The sequence below is a fragment of the Scyliorhinus canicula genome, chromosome 9 (assembly GCF_902713615.1).
Source record: "Scyliorhinus canicula chromosome 9, sScyCan1.1, whole genome shotgun sequence".
Taxonomy (NCBI): Eukaryota; Metazoa; Chordata; class Chondrichthyes; order Carcharhiniformes; family Scyliorhinidae; genus Scyliorhinus; species Scyliorhinus canicula.
The window spans coordinates 174843134-174861469 of record NC_052154.1 but is presented as its reverse complement, the minus strand read 5'-3'; the positions used below and the strand labels follow the sequence as shown (position 1 = coordinate 174861469).

General features: G+C 44.8%; 1 protein-coding gene across 2 annotated transcripts in view; it reads right to left on the bottom strand.

The window, feature by feature from the left end:
- Positions 1 to 12361: 12361 nt before the first annotated feature.
- nat10 (N-acetyltransferase 10) overlaps positions 12362 to 18336 on the bottom strand; it is a 70121-nt gene continuing 64146 nt past the window's right edge. For both annotated transcript variants that reach the window (XM_038808237.1, XM_038808238.1), the window contains exons 28-29: positions 16628 to 16711; positions 12362 to 12895 (exon numbers count right to left, since the gene is read on the bottom strand). In XM_038808237.1, the coding sequence (XP_038664165.1) occupies positions 12793 to 12895; positions 16628 to 16711 (187 nt within the window). In that variant the 3' untranslated portion in view covers positions 12362 to 12792. The remainder of the gene's footprint in view (positions 12896 to 16627; positions 16712 to 18336) is intronic.

The following is an 18336-nucleotide window of genomic DNA, read 5'->3' as shown; positions in this document are numbered from 1 at the left end:
GAGTATTCAATTGACAACTGCCTAATGAGCAGTAATGGCTCCTGCATGATTAGAGTTTAATTTTTAAAAAGATAGATTATTACTGAAGTTTCCAGAATTAATGGTACAAGTTAATCAGTTGTGCAACCAACATATTACTTACCATTTACAGAATGCAGTGAGAGTGTCATCTTCACGGTCCAGTTGCTATATTGGGTATGTTTGAAGTATCTGATATGAACCAGATGCTACAGGCTGGAAGGTGCCAGCATCCTGCCTTTACCTCTGCTGGACTGGGTTTGGTTAGGGCACCTTCAAGATGCCTTTAGCAACCAGTTACAGAGTTTGAGTACTGGTTCTGCAAGTTTCACACAAGTCTCCGAGTCTCCGAGACTATCCCTAGTACTTCCCCGCTGCAACTGGAAGGGGTTTCATTTACAAATACAGGGCATGTCTGGGAGAGGCCTGGCTGGTGTTCTTGTGCCATCACAGAAAGGGGATGCAGCACATTACAATGAGTCGCAGCAGCTTGCAAACTGGGATGGGTGTGAGAGAGTCTGCTCTGCTTCCACATGGCCCTGGAGTACTCCCATTTATAAAGTTAAGTTTGGGGACATAACCACAGCACATTCATCAAACTGATACTGACATCTTTCAATGAAGTTTGGAATGTTATTCAAATGCCCTTATTGGGTTGCACTTGGCGACCGAGCCCATCTGTCCCCATACTCTCTCCTTTCACGTAACCCGATACATCAGGTCTTTAAGTTAAGCACTCGCCTGCTAAATTTAGAACAGTTAACTGAAACGGAGCTGCTTTCCTCCCTCTTTATTTGTAATTAATTCCCTCCCCTCCACCTAGGGCGAGATACTATAGCTAATGGTGAAGAGGGCAGAACCCACTGTGAAACCTCTGCCAGTGTCGCTCTGTAACCGGAACATGGTCAGCTGAGACGTTTTAACATAAAAGGATCACATTGATCAAGACTCAACACTAAATCGGCTAACTGACATAGAAATGCGTTGAAAATACGTCTAATAACATTGTGTATTTAATGTTATTTTCTACATGTTATAATGTTCCCACAAAAGTACAATTCAAAAAACCTTGAAGAACAGCGTTATTTAAAAAGTAAAAATGAGGTGTGGACATTTCTTCCTGTCCTATAATTCATTCTCACCGCCAGAATAGTTTTTACACAAGCTGAGTGGCAAAAGTTGTAGTTGGTCTATGAAATAGCAATGAGTAGACCATTGATATCTGTTAGTAACCATTGCACCAACCGATATATCGGACTCATTAAAAGTGCAATAGGAATTCAACAGGCAAATGAACTAGCTGATTATATTGTCAGTAATAAAGCATTTTAATAAAATATTTCAGAATTGTTTATATATATATATATATATATATATGTGTGTATATATATTTAGAAACTTGTGTGGAAGAGCAATTGTGGAAAAAATGGTTTTTGCAATTCCTTTACTCTTTGCCAATTGTTGCCGAGCCAGCAATATAAAAGGTTTATCGAGAGACATTCTGGGGAAAGTAGTTGAAGAAGTGAACATTTATAAGCCTGAGTTTGACCTGCAATCCAGGGTTTACACAACTGCTGTTTCCTTGGAGGAGACACCGGGTCTGTTACATTTTCAGCAATCCTGCAAACGGAGATTGATTCGAGTAACCAGTCTAACGTGGAGTATGTGTGAGCTCAGTGTTACAAGGAGTAAATTCATTTGGCCAGTGTGTCTGATTTAGCACAGACGTGCAGATAAATAACTTCAAAAAAAAACTGTCTAATCGCCATTTAAAAGTTTCTGTGCAGCCATAAAAACTCAAAGTTAAAAATGGGAAATACTGGGCCAACTGGGGCCTTCTCATCTCAACTATTTTGTTAACATAGATGGTGTCATATAATAATAATCGCTTATTGTCACAAGTAGGCTTCAATGAAGTTACTGTGAAAAGCCCCTAGTCGCCACATTCCAGCGCCTGTTCGGGTAAGCTGGTAAGGGAATTGAACCCGCGCTGCTGGCCTTGTTCTGTATTACAAACCAGCTGTCTAGCCCACTGAGCTAAACCAGCCCATGTAACTAACTCATAAATAACTATCAAAGAAAATACGATCTTTAGATACCAACATCAAAGGGTACTTTATAAATTAAGCTGTAGATAAACCTTCTACATCATCACGTTGAGTCACAGAATAATTTACAGCACAAAAAAGGGTCTACTTGGCCCAACAGGTTTGTGCCAGTTCCCCATGGAACAACCCAGTCAGTCCCATCCCTCTGCTCGATTCCCATCAACCTTGCAAGGTTAATTTCCTCCAAGAGCTCAGCTAATTTCCTTCTGACATTATGGTTTCTGCTTCCATCACACACGTGAGCAAGTTCCTTAAATCTGTGTCCTCTAGACCCTGTACTGTCAGCTAATGGGAGGTTTTTCCCAGTCTACCCTATCCAAACCTGTCAGTCTTGCACACAATCTCGATCAAATCTCCCCTCAATCTCCTTCGCTCCAAGGCGAACGACCCCTCCTCGCTTCTCCAGCCAAACCCTGTAACTGATGGCCAAAGATGTAGGCTTTTAAGCAGCATCTTAAAAAATGAGAGGGGTAAAGAGGCAGAATGACTTGGGGAGATAATCCCAGAACGCAATGCCAATAACAGCTAAAGAGGTTGAAGAGCAGAAAATGAGAGAGGCAAGAGCAAAATATTGCCAAGATAGAAATTAGAAACAAAAAACACAGGATGTCTAAAATGCTCAGCCCGTCGTGCAGCATCTGTGGAGAGAGAAACAGAGTTACCTTTTCAGACCAACGAACTTTTATTGACCTCAAATGTTTTTTTTTTCATCTCTCCGCAGAGGCTGCTTGACCTGCTGAGTATTCTCTTTATAAGAATAATCTTTATTAGGGTCACAAGTTGGCATACATTAACATTGCAATGAAGTTAATGTGAAAATCCCCTAGTTGCCAAACTCCGATGCGTGTTCGGGTACACTGAGAGAAAATTCAGAATGTCCAATTTAACTCAACAAGCACATCTTTCGGGGCTTGTGGGACGAAACCGGAGCACCCGGAGGAAACCCACGCAGACACGGGGAGAACGTGCGCGGGAATCAAACCCGGGACGTTGGCGGTGTGAAGCAAGAGTTCCACCATGACGCCCTTTAACATTTTCTGTTTTTATTCCTTTGGACTGGTTCTGGGTAGTGGAATGTCTGGAACGTCAGGAATGTCAGGAATAAGTGAGGAATGTCAGCTTATCACTGCTTTTGACCGGAATGCATAAAACTCCTCAAAATATTTGGTGAAATAATTTGTCTGTCAGGCATATTTTTATTAAAATTAAATCTACATTGGAAGCTTATTCCTTTGTAACCTGGAAAAAACAGATCAGTTTGAGGTTTATCTCAGCCAGGAATCTATAATCAGTTGATCCTGCCAAAACACAGTAAAAATGATGACTATAAAACTGACTGTTCGTTTGAGCTCTAATGACCAGAAAATGCCCTATTCCATCTACAACATTTCTTGACTGTGAGCACTCCAGTCGAATACTGCAAATTACAATATTTCTGGCATAAATTTGAATATGTAGCAAGACTTATGTTAGGTCAAGCTGTGCATTCTGTATATAATGAACAACTGGACATTGGCATAAAATAGCTTTTGTTTACAGCTGAACGAGGAGGCGCTGGGAGATCATTTGTTTGCATGTCTGTAAGTAGCTTTTCAAAATTACAGAGTATTTGGATGTTAAGAAGTCAGAAAAATAAAAATGTCCATCACAAGGACACATTAAAAGTACGCAGCAAGGAAGGAATCCATAAAACTCACAAACGTTTTATACAGTGACAGTAGATAGTGACACAATCCACCCAAATATTTTCTGTACAGGATGATGAGTGGAGATAATGTCTCCCAGTAAGTTCTCTACTATTAGTGAATATGGGGTTTTCTCAATTGTAACAATTTTGGTTGTCTAATTGTACCCACTGAACATTTTGGATTATAATTAAGGAGATACACAGTAGATTCATAACGAATAAATAAAGTGCATTTTGCCTCATTTCAATGATTACGTTTTCTACAGGGTTTTTTTCTGATAAAAAACAGGTTCAGAGGGATATGGAGAACTGGCAGGGAGGTGGATTTGAGATCAGCCGTTATCTGATTGAATGGCGGTGCAGGCTCAAAGGGGTGAATTAATAATCAATAATCATTTTTTTATTAGTGTAGGCTTACAAGTAGGCTTACATTAACACTACAATGAAGTTACTGTGATAAACCCATAGTCGCCACATTCCGGCACCTGTTCGGGTACACAGATGGAGAATTCAGAATGTCCAATTCACCTAACAGCACGTCTTTTGGAACTTGTAGGAGGAAACCGGAGCACCCGGGAGAAACCCACGCAGCCACGGGGAGAACGTGCAGACTCCGCACAGACAGTGACCCAAGCCGGAATCGAACCTGGGACCCTGGAGCTGTGAAGCAATTGTGCTATCCACAATGCTACCGTGCTGCCCTTAAGAAGAAATTAATCTACACCCCATTATTCTACCCTAATCCATATACCTATCCAATAGCCGCTTGAAGGTCCCTAACGTTTCCGACTCAACTACTTCCAGAGGCAGTGCATTCCATGCCCCCACTACTCTCTGGATAAAGAGCCTACCTCTGACATCCCCCTATATCTTCCACCATTTACCTTAAATTTATGTCCCCTTGTAATGGTTTGTTCCACCCGGGGGAAAAGTCTCTGACTGTCTACTCTATCTATTCCCCTGATCATCTTATAAACCTCTATCAAGTCGCCCCTCATCCTTCTCCGTTCTAATGAGAAAAGGCCGAGTACCCTCAACCTTTCCTCGTAAGACCTACTCTCCATTCCATGCAACATCCTGGTAAAGAAAACTGACAGGCAGACAGTGCAGGGATCCCTCGTGGCCGTTCCCCTTCAAAACAAGTATACCGTTTTGGATGCTGTTGGGGGGGGGATGACCTACCGGGGGAAGGCCCCAGCGGCCAGGTCTCTGGCACTGAGTCTGGCTCTGGGGATCAGAAGGGAAGGGGGGAGCATAGAAAAGCAATAGTAATAGGAGGTTCAATGGTTAGGGGAATAGATAGGAGATTCTGTGGTCGCGAGCGAGACTCCCGAAAGGTATGTTGCCTCCCGGGTGCCAGGGCCAGGGATGTCTCTGATCGTGTCTTCAGGATCCTGAAGGGGGAGGGTGAGCAGCCAGAAGTCGTGGTGCACATTGGTACCAACGATGTAGGTAGGAAAAAGGGTGTGGAGGTAATAAACAAGTTTAGGGAGTTAGGCTGGAAGTTAAAGGCCAGGACAGACAGAGTTGTCATCTCTGGTTTGTTGCCGGTGCCACGTGATAGCGAGGCTAGGAATAGGGAGAGAGTGCAGTTGAACACGTGGCTGCAGGAATGGTGTAGGAGGGAGGGCTTCAGGTATTTGGATAATTGGAGCGCATTCTGGGGAAGGTGGGACCTGTACAAGCAGGACGGGTTGCATCTGAACCAGAGGGGCACCAATATCCTGGGGGGGAGGTTTTCTAGTACTCTTCGGGAGGGTTTAAACTAATTTGGCAGGGGAATGGGAACCGGATCTGTAGTCCAGCAACTAAGGTAGACGATAGTCAGGACGCCAAAGCACGTAGTGATGCAGTGGGGAAGGTAACAATGACAAAGGAGAGTACTTGCAGGCAAGGAGATGGGTTGAAGTGTGTATACTTTAATGCAAGAAGCATCAGGAATAAGGTGGGTGAACTTAAGGCATGGATCTGTACTTGGGACTACGATGTGGTGGCCATCACGGAAACTTGGATAGAAGTGGGGCAGAAATGGTTGTTGGAGGTCCCTGGTTATAGATGTTTCAACAAGATTAGGGAGGATGGTAAAAGAGGTGGGGGGGGGGGGGGGGGGGGTGGCATTGTTAATTAGAGATAGTATAACAGCTGCAGAAAGGCAGCTCGAGGGGGATCTGCCTACTGAGGTAATATGGGTTGAAGTTAGAAATAGGAAAGGAGCAGTCACCTTGTTGGGAGTTTTCTATAGGCCCCTCAATAGCAGCAGAGATGTGGAGGAACAGATTGGGAAACAGATTTTGGAAAGGTGCAGAAGTCACAGGGTAGTAGTCATGGGCGACTTCAACTTCCCAAACATTGAGTGGAAACTCTTTAGATCAAATAGTTTGGATGGGGTAGTGTTTGTGCAGTGTGTCCAGGAAGCTTTTCTAACACAGTATGTAGATTGTCCGACCAGAGGGGAGGCCATATTGGATTTAGTACTTGGTAATGAACCAGGGCAGGTGATAGATTTGTTAGTGGGGGAGCATTTTGGAGGTAGTGACCACAATTCTGTGACTTTCACTTTAGTAATGGAGAGGGATAGGTGCGAGCAACAGGGCAAGGTTTATAATTGGGGGAAGGGTAAATACAATGCTGTCAGACAAGAATTGAAGTGCAGAAGTTGGGAACATAGGCTGTCAGGGAAGGACACAAGTGAAATGTGGAACTTGTTCAAGGAACAGGTACTGCGTGTCTTTGATATGTATGTCCCTGTCAGGCAGGGAAGAGATGGTCGAGTGGGGGAACCATGGTTGACAAGAGAGGTTGAATGTCTTGTTAAGAGGAAGAAGGAGACTTATGTAAGGCTGACGAAACAAGGTTCAGACAGGGCGCTGGAGGGATACAAGATAGCCAGGAGGGAACTGAAGAAAGGGATTAGGAGAGCTAAGAGAGGGCATGAAAAATCTTTGGCGGGTGGGATCAAGGAAAACCCCAAGGCCTTTTACACATATGTGAGAAATATGAGAATGACTAGAGCGAGGGTAGGTCCGATTAAGGACAGTAGCGGGAGATTGTGTATTGAGTCTGAAGAGATAGGAGAGGTCTTGAACAAGTATTTTTCTTCAGTATTTACAAACGAGAGGGGCCATATTGTTGGAGAGGACAGCGTGAAGCAGACTGATAAGCTTGAGGAGATACTTGTCAGGAAGGAAGATGTGTTGCGCGTTTTGAAAAACTTGAGGATAGACAAGTCCCCCGGGCCTGACGGGATATATCCAAGGATTCTATGGGAAGCAAGAAATGAAATTGCAGAGCCGTTGGCAATGATCTTTTCGTCCTCGCTGTCAACAGGGGCGGTACCAGAGGATTGGAGAGTGGCGAATGTCGTGCCCCTGTTCAAAAAAGGGAATAGGGATAACCCTGGGAATTACAGGCCAGTTAGTCTTACTTCAGTGGTAGGCAAAGTAATGGAAAGGGTACTGAGGGATAGGATTTCTGAGCATCTGGAAAGGCATTGCTTGATTAGGGATAGTCAGCACGGATTTGTGAGGGGTAGGTCTTGCCTTACAAGTCTTATTGAATTCTTTGAGGAGGTGACCAAGCATGTGGATGAAGGTAAAGCAGTGGATGTAGTGTACATGGATTTTAGTAAGGCATTTGATAAGGTTCCCCATGGTAGGCTTATGCAGAAAGTAAGGAGGCATGGGATAGTGGGAAATTTGGCCAGTTGGATAACAAACTGGCTAACCGATAGAAGACAGAGAGTGGTGGTGGATGGCAAATATTCAGCCTGGAGCCCAGTTATCAGTGGCGTACCGCAGGGATCAGTTCTGGGTCCTCTACTGTTTCTGATTTTCATTAACGACTTGGATGAGGGAGTTGAAGGGTGGGTCAGTAAATTTGCAGATGATACGAAGATTGGTGGAGTTGTGGATAGTGAGGAGGGCTGTTGTCGGCTTCAAAGAGACATAGATAGAATGCAGAGCTGGGCTGAGAAGTGGCAGATGGAGTTTAACCCTGACAAGTGTGAGGTTGTCCATTTTGGAAGGACAAATCTGAATGCGGAATACAGGGTTAATGGTAGGGTTCTTGGCAATGTGGAGGAGCAGAGAGATCTTGGGGTCTATGTTCATAGTTCTTTGAAAGTTGCCACTCAAGTGGATAGAGCTGTGAAGAAGGCCTATGGTGTGCTAGCGTTCATTAGCAGAGGGATTGAATTTAAGAGCCGTGAGGTGATGATGCAGCTGTACAAAACCTTGGTCAGGCCACATTTGGAGTACTGTGTGCAGTTCTGGTCACCTCATTTTAGGAAAGATGTGGAAGCTTTGGAAAAGGTGCAAAGGAGATTTACCAGGATGTTGCCTGGAATGGAGAGTAGGTCATACGAGGAAAGGTTGAGGGTGCTAGGCCTTTTCTCATTAGAACGGAGAAGGATGAGGGGCAACTTGATAGAGGTTTATAAGATGATCAGGGGAATAGATAGAGTAGACAGTCAGAGACTTTTTCCCCGGGTGGAACACACCATTACAAGGGGACATAAATTTAAGATAAATGGTGGAAGATATAGAGGGGATGTCAGAGGTAGGTTCTTTACCCAGAGAGTAATGGGGGCATGGAATGCACTGCCTGTGGTAGTAGTTGAGTCGGAAAAGTTAGGGACCTTCAAGCGGCTATTGGATAGGTATATGGATTAGGGTAGAATAATGGAGTGTAGGTTAACTTCTTAAGGGCAGCACGGTAGCATTGTGGATAGCACAATTGCTTCACAGCTCCAGGGTCCCAAGTTCGATTTCAACTTGGGTCACTGTCTGTGTGGAGTCTGCACATCCTCCCCGTGACTGCGTGGGTTTCCTCCGGGTACTCCGGTTTCCTCCCACAGTCCAAAGATGTGCAGGTTGGGTGGATTGGCCATGAAAAATTGTCCAAAATTCTATGATTAACCTAGGACAAAAGTTCGGCGCAACATCGTGGGCCGAAGGGCCTGTTCTGTGCTGTATTTCTCCATCTATCTCTAAATCTCCGTTGCACCTTTTCACGGTTGAAGAAGCTCAGGTAGCTCTCCTTTGAGCAAAAGAGATTGTGGGGAGAATGTGATGGACATATACACGATTATGGCCAGCTTTATGTAAAGTTAAAAAATAGCTGTTCCCAAGTGCTGATGTAACAGGGATAGAACAGGGTAACAGGTTTGACTGGATTGCTTGTGAAGCCAACAGGATTCCATGGGTCTGATTGCCACCTTCTGTGCCCTAATGACTCTATGACAGGTTTATTTTTTTGTGATTGGAATACTGCATTTCAAAAGAGCGTTCTATTAAATTTGGAAACAGCAAAGATCTCAGATCACCGACAAGCAGCTGATTAATTACAACACACAACTATTCAAGTTCTCAGATGAGGAAGTCACAGAGCTGTTGCAGGGCTTTCTGAAGGGGGAGGTTGATCAGCCAGAGGTTGTGGTCCATGTTGGGCCAATGACAGAGGAAGAAACAGAAATATGGGGCAGATTGTCTCCGACCCCTCCGCAGGGTTGGGGAATCGCCCGGGGCTGGCGTAAATCCCACCCCGCCACGGCTGGAATTCTCTGCCACCTGGGAATCGGTGGGAGCGGGAATCATGCCGCACCGATCGGCATGCCCCCATGGCGATTCTCCGGCCCGCGATGGGCCATACTCCCGCCGCTGACAGGCCTGTCCCGCTGGCTGGAATTGGAGCACCCCTGGTGCCAGCAGGATTGGCGGCGCGAGCGGGCCCCCGGGGTCCTGGGGTGAGGGGGGCGCGGGGCGATCGGACTCCGGGGGGGTGTCCCCACGTTGACCTGGCCCGCGATCGGGGCCCACCAATCGGCGGGCGGGCCAGTGCCGTGGGGGGCACTCTTTTTCTTCCGCCACGGCCTCCACCATGACGAAGGCGGAAGAGACCTCCCCTACCGTGCATGAACCGGTGGTGACATCAGCGGCCGCTGCCGCACCGGCGCATGCGCGAACCTTCAAAGCCCTTTTGTCCAGCCCCGACGCTGGGCGGCGTCCGTCAAAGGCCGTTGCCGCCAGTTTTGGCGCCAGTCGGCGTGGCGCCAACCACTCCAGCGCAGACCTAGCCCCTAAAGGTGCGGAGAATTACGCACCTTTGGGGAGGCCCGACGCCGGAGTGGTTGGCGCCACTCCGCTACGCCGGGACCCCCCGCCCCGCTGGGTAGGGGAGAATCCTGGCCATGGTCCAGCAAGACTTTAGGGAGTTAGGGGAGAAATTGAAAAGCAGGATGAATTAATCGCGCAAATAGTTATAAACAGTTATGATATAGTCAGGATCACAATGAAATGGCTGCAAAGTGACCAGGGATGGGAAGTGAACATCCAGGATATTCAGTATTTAGGAAGGACAAACAAAAGGGAAAAGGCGGTGAAGTTGCATTGCTGGTTAAAGAGGAAATTAACACAATAGTAAGGAAGGATATTAGCTCCAATGATGTTGAATCTATATGGGTAGAAAAGAAACAAGGGACAAAAACATTAGTGGTGTATACAGACTCCCAAACTGTAGTGATGATGTTGGGAATGGCTTTAACCAAGGAATTAGAGGTGCATGGAATAAAGAAACATCTGTAATTATGGGTGACTTTAATCTGCTATATAGATTGGGCAAGTCATATTAGGAACAATACCATAGAGGAGGAATTCCTGGAGTGTATACAGGATGATTTTCTGGACCATTATGTTGAGGAACCAACTTGAGAACAGGCCATCCTAGACTGGGTGCAGTACAAAGAGAAATAAATAATTGGCAATCAAGCTGTGCGAGACCGCTTGGGGATGAGCGACTATGGTATGATGTAATTCTTCATCAAGCTAAAGAGTGATGTAATTAATTCTGAGTCTAGGGTCCTGAATCTAAATAAAGGAAACTATTTTTTTTTTTTATAATTTAGTGTACCCGATTAATTTTTTCTAATTAAGGGGCAATTTAGCATGGCCAATCCATCAGCCTGCATAACTTTGGGTTGTGAGGGCGAAACCCACGCAAGCACGGGGAGAATGTGCATACTCCACATGGACAGTGACCCAGAGCCGGGATCCAACCTGGGACCTCAGTGCCAGATAAATAAAGGAAACTATGATGGTATGAGGCTCTAGTTGGCTATGATGGATTGGGGAATGTTATATAAAGGGATGATGGTGGAGTACATGGGTGAACTGCAACCATTGTTCATTCTCATCTAAACAACGGAACTGACAGAATACGAGGGGAGGCAATGGCGCAGTGGTATTGTCACTGGACTAGGAATCCAGAGACCTGGGGACCTGGGTTCGAATCCCACCAAGGTGGAATTTGAATTCAATAAAATAAATCTGGAATTAAAAGTCTAATGATGACCATAAACTCATTGTCGTAAAAATCCATCTGATTCACTTATGTCCTTTAGGGTAGGAAATCTGACTCCAGGCCCACAGCAATGTGTTTGACTATTAAAGGTCCTCAGGGATGGGCAATTAATGCTGACCCAGCCAGTGATGTCCACATCCCATGAACGAATAAAGTACAAGAAAGAGAGACTTAGATTGAGTAACCGTGGAGAGGATGTTTCCACTTGTAGGAGAAACTAGAACCCAGACTGAAAGGACAATCTTTTAAAACAGAGATGAGGATGAATTTCTTCAGAGGGTGGGATTCATTCTTTACTCCCACTCTTTATTCTGTGGGACTCATTGCCGCAGAAAGCTTTAAGACAGAGATAGATAGTTCTTGATTAATAAGGGGATGAGGGGTTATAGGAAGAAGGCAGAATGAGGATGAGAAACATATCAGCCAATATTGAATAGCAGAGCCGACCCAATGGCCTAATTCTGCTCCTATCTCTTATGGTCTTAATTGCTCTGTTTAGCACAGCATCAAGTCTATCTTCGTAGCTCAGTGACCTCAGATTAGGGACAATCCTTGTCGACCTTCTCACCACCTTCTAAAATCATAATGCCCTGATTGAGGTTAAACTAGATACATTTCTCCAAATTAAGATTGTGGCAATCCTTCATACAACTTAATTATTATGCTCCTATTTTGCAATGTGTCATCATTCCAGTGCTGCCTTTGGCTGCAGCCTCTTGTCACTGAACCCTGGCTAAGTGCCAGCAATGCTTAAATCCCAAGAATGAATGGTTAAATAACCTGGTTCGTATGATCAGGACATCCAAAAGTATTTGCAATGAACAAATCACTCTTGAAATGTAATCGCTTATTTTTTGGCAAGTATGATCAAGCTATGGACAGTTGATTCAAACCACAGAAGTACAAAACCCAAATTATACCAACTTATTATAATAATGCATTAATGACTATCATTCAGTGGCTCTAATATGCTGCATCTGAGAGTTATGTTAACTGGTGAACGGTAAATTAAGAGCTTGTATTAAATATCTGGAAGCCTCCAAGACTGTTCAATCACACACAAATTAATTTTGCTCCATCTGACTTCAATGTAACCAAACTGGAGGCTCGCAAAAGGTAAAGACTCAAATGCTTAAGTCCTCACTCATGAATACACCAAAACCAAGGAAGGATAAAACAAATGGACTACAAATGAAAATAAAAGCAATTTTAATACATTTAGATACATCTCATTTTTTCTTGGGCATTTTTACATATCGAGTTGTCCTTTGTATAAATCCACAGATTCACCACCTGTCAAACTCAACAACAATGGGTATCGACTCGAGTGCAACGGCATGAAAATTCCAACAGCATACCTGGAAATGGCAGTGGTTGGGGGAGGAGGAAGACCTGACCATCCCTTCTTAGAGCTGCAGCAAACACTAAACTTTTCATCTGCATTTCTGCCAGGTCCATGCGTTCCCATCATGCTCAGAGGACATTCTCATTTCTTACAATGGGGTGAATGAAATTAATCAGGCAGCTTTATTAAAACGCCCTCCTCTTGCCAGTATTTTACATCAACAAAGCCGGATTTGAATTACTAAGTTCCAAATAAATCTGTTCATTTGGTCATGTCAATTATTTTGTCCACTTCTGTTTCTTTTCCTTATTCTTCTTCTTCATCCGTTTCTTCTGTAGCTGGACAGATCCATTTTCCACAGAATCTTGCTTTCGTTTGACACTGAAGAGTTTAAAAAGAAAAGTCTGATTGACAATTTGCGGCACTTTAAATATTATATTTCCTTCAAAATAACAAGTTTTTGAAACTATAGGGTGGGATTGTGAGTTATTTAATAAGCTAAATCCAATTTCCAGACATAGTTTGCTTTCTGTTTGAAGTCAGTTTGTTGCACCCCCCCCCCCCCCCCCCCCAGGAAGTTGCCTTGGGAGTCCACATCAACTCGAGACCCCGTGAAATCTCATGGCATCAGGTCAAATATGGGCAAGGGAACCTCCTGCTGATTAACAAGTACCCCCCCCAATAGCTGATGAAACACCACTCGGAGGAAGCAAGATCCCAGACAACATCCTGATGAATTTCCTCTGCACCCTCTCCAGTGCGATCACATCCTTCCTATAGTGCTGCACACAGTAATCCAGTTGTGGCCTAACCCAAGGTTTTGTACAGCTCCAACTTAACCTCCCTGCTCTTATAAACTATGCCATGTCTAATAAAGGTAAGTATCCCGTATGCCTTCTGAGCTACCCTATTAACCTGTCCTGCCACCTTCAATCATCTATGGACAAGCACCCATTCCTGCCATTCATTGACTACTCCCTTATCTTGTTACTCACTCTAAAGTGCAAGACCTCACACCTTGCAGGGTTAAATTTCATCTGCCACCGATCTTACCAACCTTTCTGCATCTTCCTGCAACTTAAGGCCACCCTGCCCATCTTCATGTCATTTGCAAAATTACTTGTCATTCCCCCCACATTCTCATCTATATAGTTTATATATATCACAAACAGTAAGGGTTTCCAGGGTGCGGAAATCCTGGATGAACAGGCATATCCACTGCTTGCTAAAGTCTAGGTCTGAGGTGACCCTGACCTATACAAGAAAGCCAAATATGACCTAAGGAGATCCATCAAAGATGCCAAAAGACAGTACCGGACCAAGCTCGAGTCCCAAGTGAGACACATGGACCCCCGCCGACTATGGAAAGGTCTGCAAGACATAACGGGCTACAAGATGAAGACATGTAAAATCGCCAGCCCCAACGGACCCCGCCCTGATGAGCTTGACACATTCCATGCCCGTTTTGAGCAAGAGGTCAGCGAGAGCACGCACTCCACCCTGGAAGCCTTGGATGAACTTGTATCTGAGGTCACCATTGCTGATGTCAGAGCAGCCTTCTCGAAGGTCAACCCACGGAAAGCCACTGGCCCACATGGGGTACCCGGACAAGCACTGAGGTCTTGCGTGGATCAGCTGGCGGGGGTATTCGCAGACATCTTCAACCTCTCTTTACAACAATCTGAGGTCCCTATCAGCTTCAAGAAGACGACCATCATCCAGTAGCTGCGCCTTAATGACCATCATCCAGTAGCTCTGACATCCATCGTTATGAAGTGCTTCGAAAAGTTAGTCATGGCACGAATCAACTCCAGCCTCCTGGATTGCTTTGATCCACTACAGTTTGCCTACCGCTGCAACAGGTCCACAGCAGATGCCATCTCCCTAGCCCTAGACTCACACTGGAACACCTAGATAACAAAGACACCTATGGCAGACTCCTATTTATTGACTACAGCTCAGCCTTCAACACTATTATTCCTATGAAACTCGTCTCCAAACTCCGTGGCCTGGGCCTCAGCTCCTCCGTCTGTACCAGATCCTGAACTTCCTAACCCATAGGCAACAATACCTCTTTCACAATCATTCTCAACACCAGTGCCCCACAAGCTGTGTCCCCAGGAGATTGTGATCGACTTCAGGAAGCATAGAGGAGAACATGCCCCTGTCTACATCAATAAGAACAAAGTAGAAGCGGTCGAGAGCTTCAAGTTTTTAGATGTCCAGATTACCAATAACCTGTCCTGGTCCCTCCATGCATGAAATGCATGACCTACACGTTGGGGGCGTGGGCCGAGGTAGAGTGCTCTTTCAGAGAGTTGGTGCAGACTTGATAGGCCGAATAGCCTCCTTCTGCACTGTAGGAATTCTAGATTCTAAATTCTCTCTGTGACAAAGCCATACTATCACTGATCAAACCTTCGCTCTCCAAGTGAAGATTAATATTCTCCTTCAAATGTTGCATTCTCAAAGATGGAGGAGCCCCGCACGTCAGTGCAGAAGGGAAGGCTGAAGTATTTGCTACAATCTTCGGTCAGAAGTGCCGAGTGGATGATCCACCTCAGCCTCCGCCTGATGCCCCCAGCATCACAGATGTCAGTCTTCAAACAATTCACGCCACGATTTCAAGAAATGGCTGAAGGCACTGGATACTGCAAAGGCTATGAGCCCTGACAAAATTTCAGCAATAGTACTGAAGGCTTGTGCTCCAGAACTTGCCAGGCTCCTTGCCAAGCTGTGCCAATACAGCTGAAAAATCGGCAGCACAATCAAGTGGCACTTGCTCAGCAATAACCTGCTCACTGACACTCAGTTTGAATTCCCAAATCACACTCAGCTGCTGTCCTCATTACAGCCTTAGTTCAAACATGGACAAAACAGCTGAGATGAGTGACTGACCTTGATATCTAGACAGCATTTGACAGAGTGCGGCATAAGGAGCCCTAGCAAAACTGGAGTCAAAGGAAATCAGGGGAAGAGTTATACCTTGCACAAAGGAAGATGGTTGTGGTGATTGGAGGTCAATCATCTCAGTTCCAGGACATTCATCGCAGGAGTTCCTCAGGGTATTATCCTTGGTCCAACCATCTTCAGCTGCTTCATCAATGACCTGCCTCACAAGGTCAGAAGTGGGAATGATTTTGCTGATGATTGCACAATGTCCAGCATCATTCGTGACTCCTGAGATAATAAAGCAATCCATGTCCAAATGCAGCAAGTCCTGGACAATATTCAGACTTAGGCAAGTGGCAAGTAACATTCGTGTCACACAAGTGTCCTTGACAATGGCTATCTCCAATCAACATCGGGAGAGGGGATGGGGAATTACCATTGATCAGAAACTGAACTGGACTATCCATATAAATATTGTGGCTACAGGAGCAGCTCAAGAGGCTAGGAATTCCTCCTGACTCCCAAAGGCCTGTCCACAATCTATGATGGAGTACTCTCCCACTTGCCCGGACGAGTGCAGCTTCAACAAAATTCAAGACGTTCAACACCATTAAGGACAAAGCAGCCCCTTGATTGCTCCCCCTTCCACAAACATTCAGTATCTCCACCACCGACAAGCAGTAACATCAGTGTGTGCCATCTCCAAAATGCACTGCAGTAACTCACCAAGGCTCCTTATGCAACACCTTCCAAACTCATGATTGCTACCATCTAGAAGGACAAGGACAGCAGGTAAATGGGAACACCACCACTTGGAGGTTATCCTCCAATTCACTCAGTTCTTGGGTCAAATCCTGGAACGCCCCCCCCCCCCCCCCCCCCCCCCCCTAACAGCACTGTGGGTGTACCTACACTACATGGACTGTGCGGTTTAAGAAGGCAGTTCACCACTACCTTCCCACGGGCAATTAGGATGGGCAATACATGCTGGCCCAGTCAGCGATGCCCACATCCCGCAAATGAATAAAATAGATCAAACTTGGGAGACGTATAAAGCTTGTGTGTACAGGTTGGGAATGAGTCCCCCAAAACTGTTCTCACAAAAAATCTGAGGTGCTTTTTGATTATGGTGTCCGAAACTGCTGAATGCATTGAATAAACACAGTAATCCTGCAAAAAAAAATACCATTAATCTAAAAATACCGTTGGCACATCCCTTACCCCTGAATGCTGATAATTGTAGCATTCTGTCCGGCCGTCTTTAACACGTCATTCCATTCCTCGGCATTTCCACGGATCATATATCTGTAGAGGAAAAAAAGTGATAAATATCTACAGTCCTAAATAAGCAATACCATGTATTTTGATGTTAATGGCAAAATAAAATCAGTAAATACATGATGATCAAATTACACACGCGTGTTACCGTAATTGATGGTGTACATGCCGCAAACAAAAACTCATCAGATACCAAATTGTTGCCACGAATTACCACGGAATTAAAAAATATTCATGAAAGGGTACTGGAGATACATATTAATCAAAATCTTTCATAGGTAAGGAGCTTCCATAACTACACAAGGTTGGCAATCAAGAATAAATCATTTACATTTTGACTATATTCTGTTTCCCAGTAAGACCAGTTTATTCTGCAGTGCCATATTAAATGAAGCTGCTGCGCACACAAGCAACAGGACATAGTTTTAAAAAAATACTTGCAGCCAAACCCTTTAGAAAAATAGAAGTAATTCCTGTGTGCCTCGCCTCCCCCAGGTTAGTCCTAAATTCAATCCCTGTTTGGTTAATTCAGCAAACACAGTATTGGGATGCTACAACAATCCTGAATACTCCATGTTTAAGACATGGAAAGCTGGCCAGGATTCCCTCTCTTGCCACTCAGTAACCTTTGGGAAGACAGAATTGACTTGGCTGTGATGCTTGGCTGCAGCTAAGGGTCAAAGTCTCAGAATATGGGGTTGGCCATTCGCCACAGAGAAGAGGGGGACTTTCTTCACCATGGGTTGTGAATATTTGGAATTATAGAGGGTTGCAGATACTCAGTTGCTGAGTATACTGAAGTGAGAGGGGAAAAAACTTTTTGACAGAAGAAATTGAGATATGGGGATATGATTGGAAGATGAAATAGCCATGGTCTGATTGAATGGTAAGAGCAGACTCAAAGGAGCTGTATATCCTTCTTCCATTCATGTTCTCAAAAGTAAATAGCCTGTTGCCATTCACCCTGCCAAAACCCCAATATAATTTTGAATCCCTCTCAGAACCTCTCAACATTAATTATTCTAATGGAAAGATCTTTGGTTGCTCTGGAAACTGGGTGCCACTTTCTTACGTTACAACAGTGACTACAATTATGGACAATGACACCTCTGACCTATCAACAGGCTTTAAATCAGCTGAAGAGCACTCCACTGTGAAAAGGCATTTCCATTTGTGGGGCATTCTACAACAAGAGGTCATAAATTTACGAGAAGGGGCAGCAAATTTAAAACGGAGTTGAGGAGAAACTACTTCTCCCAAAGGGTTGTGAATCTGTGGAATTTGCTGCCCCAGAATGCGGCGATTGCTGGGACAGTGAGCACATTTGAGGAGTTAAGACAGATTTTTAACTGGTAATGGGTTGAAGGGTGACTGAAAACAGGCAGGACAGTGGAGTTAAGGCCAGGATGAGATCAGTATGAACGAATGGTAGAGCAGCCTGAATGGGACAAAAGGCCTAATTCTGCTGCTTTATCTCATGGACATGGGAACATCCATTTGTAGTTTCCAGTTTTCCCTAGAGGGCAACCTTTGCTGTGAGTGCTATTGACCTCTGAACTGGATTGAGACCATCAACTTGCTTTACATAGGAACCTTGCACCAAATATTTGCAGCTATTTGAATTGGAATTAAACTTGGGTCCTAAAAATGAA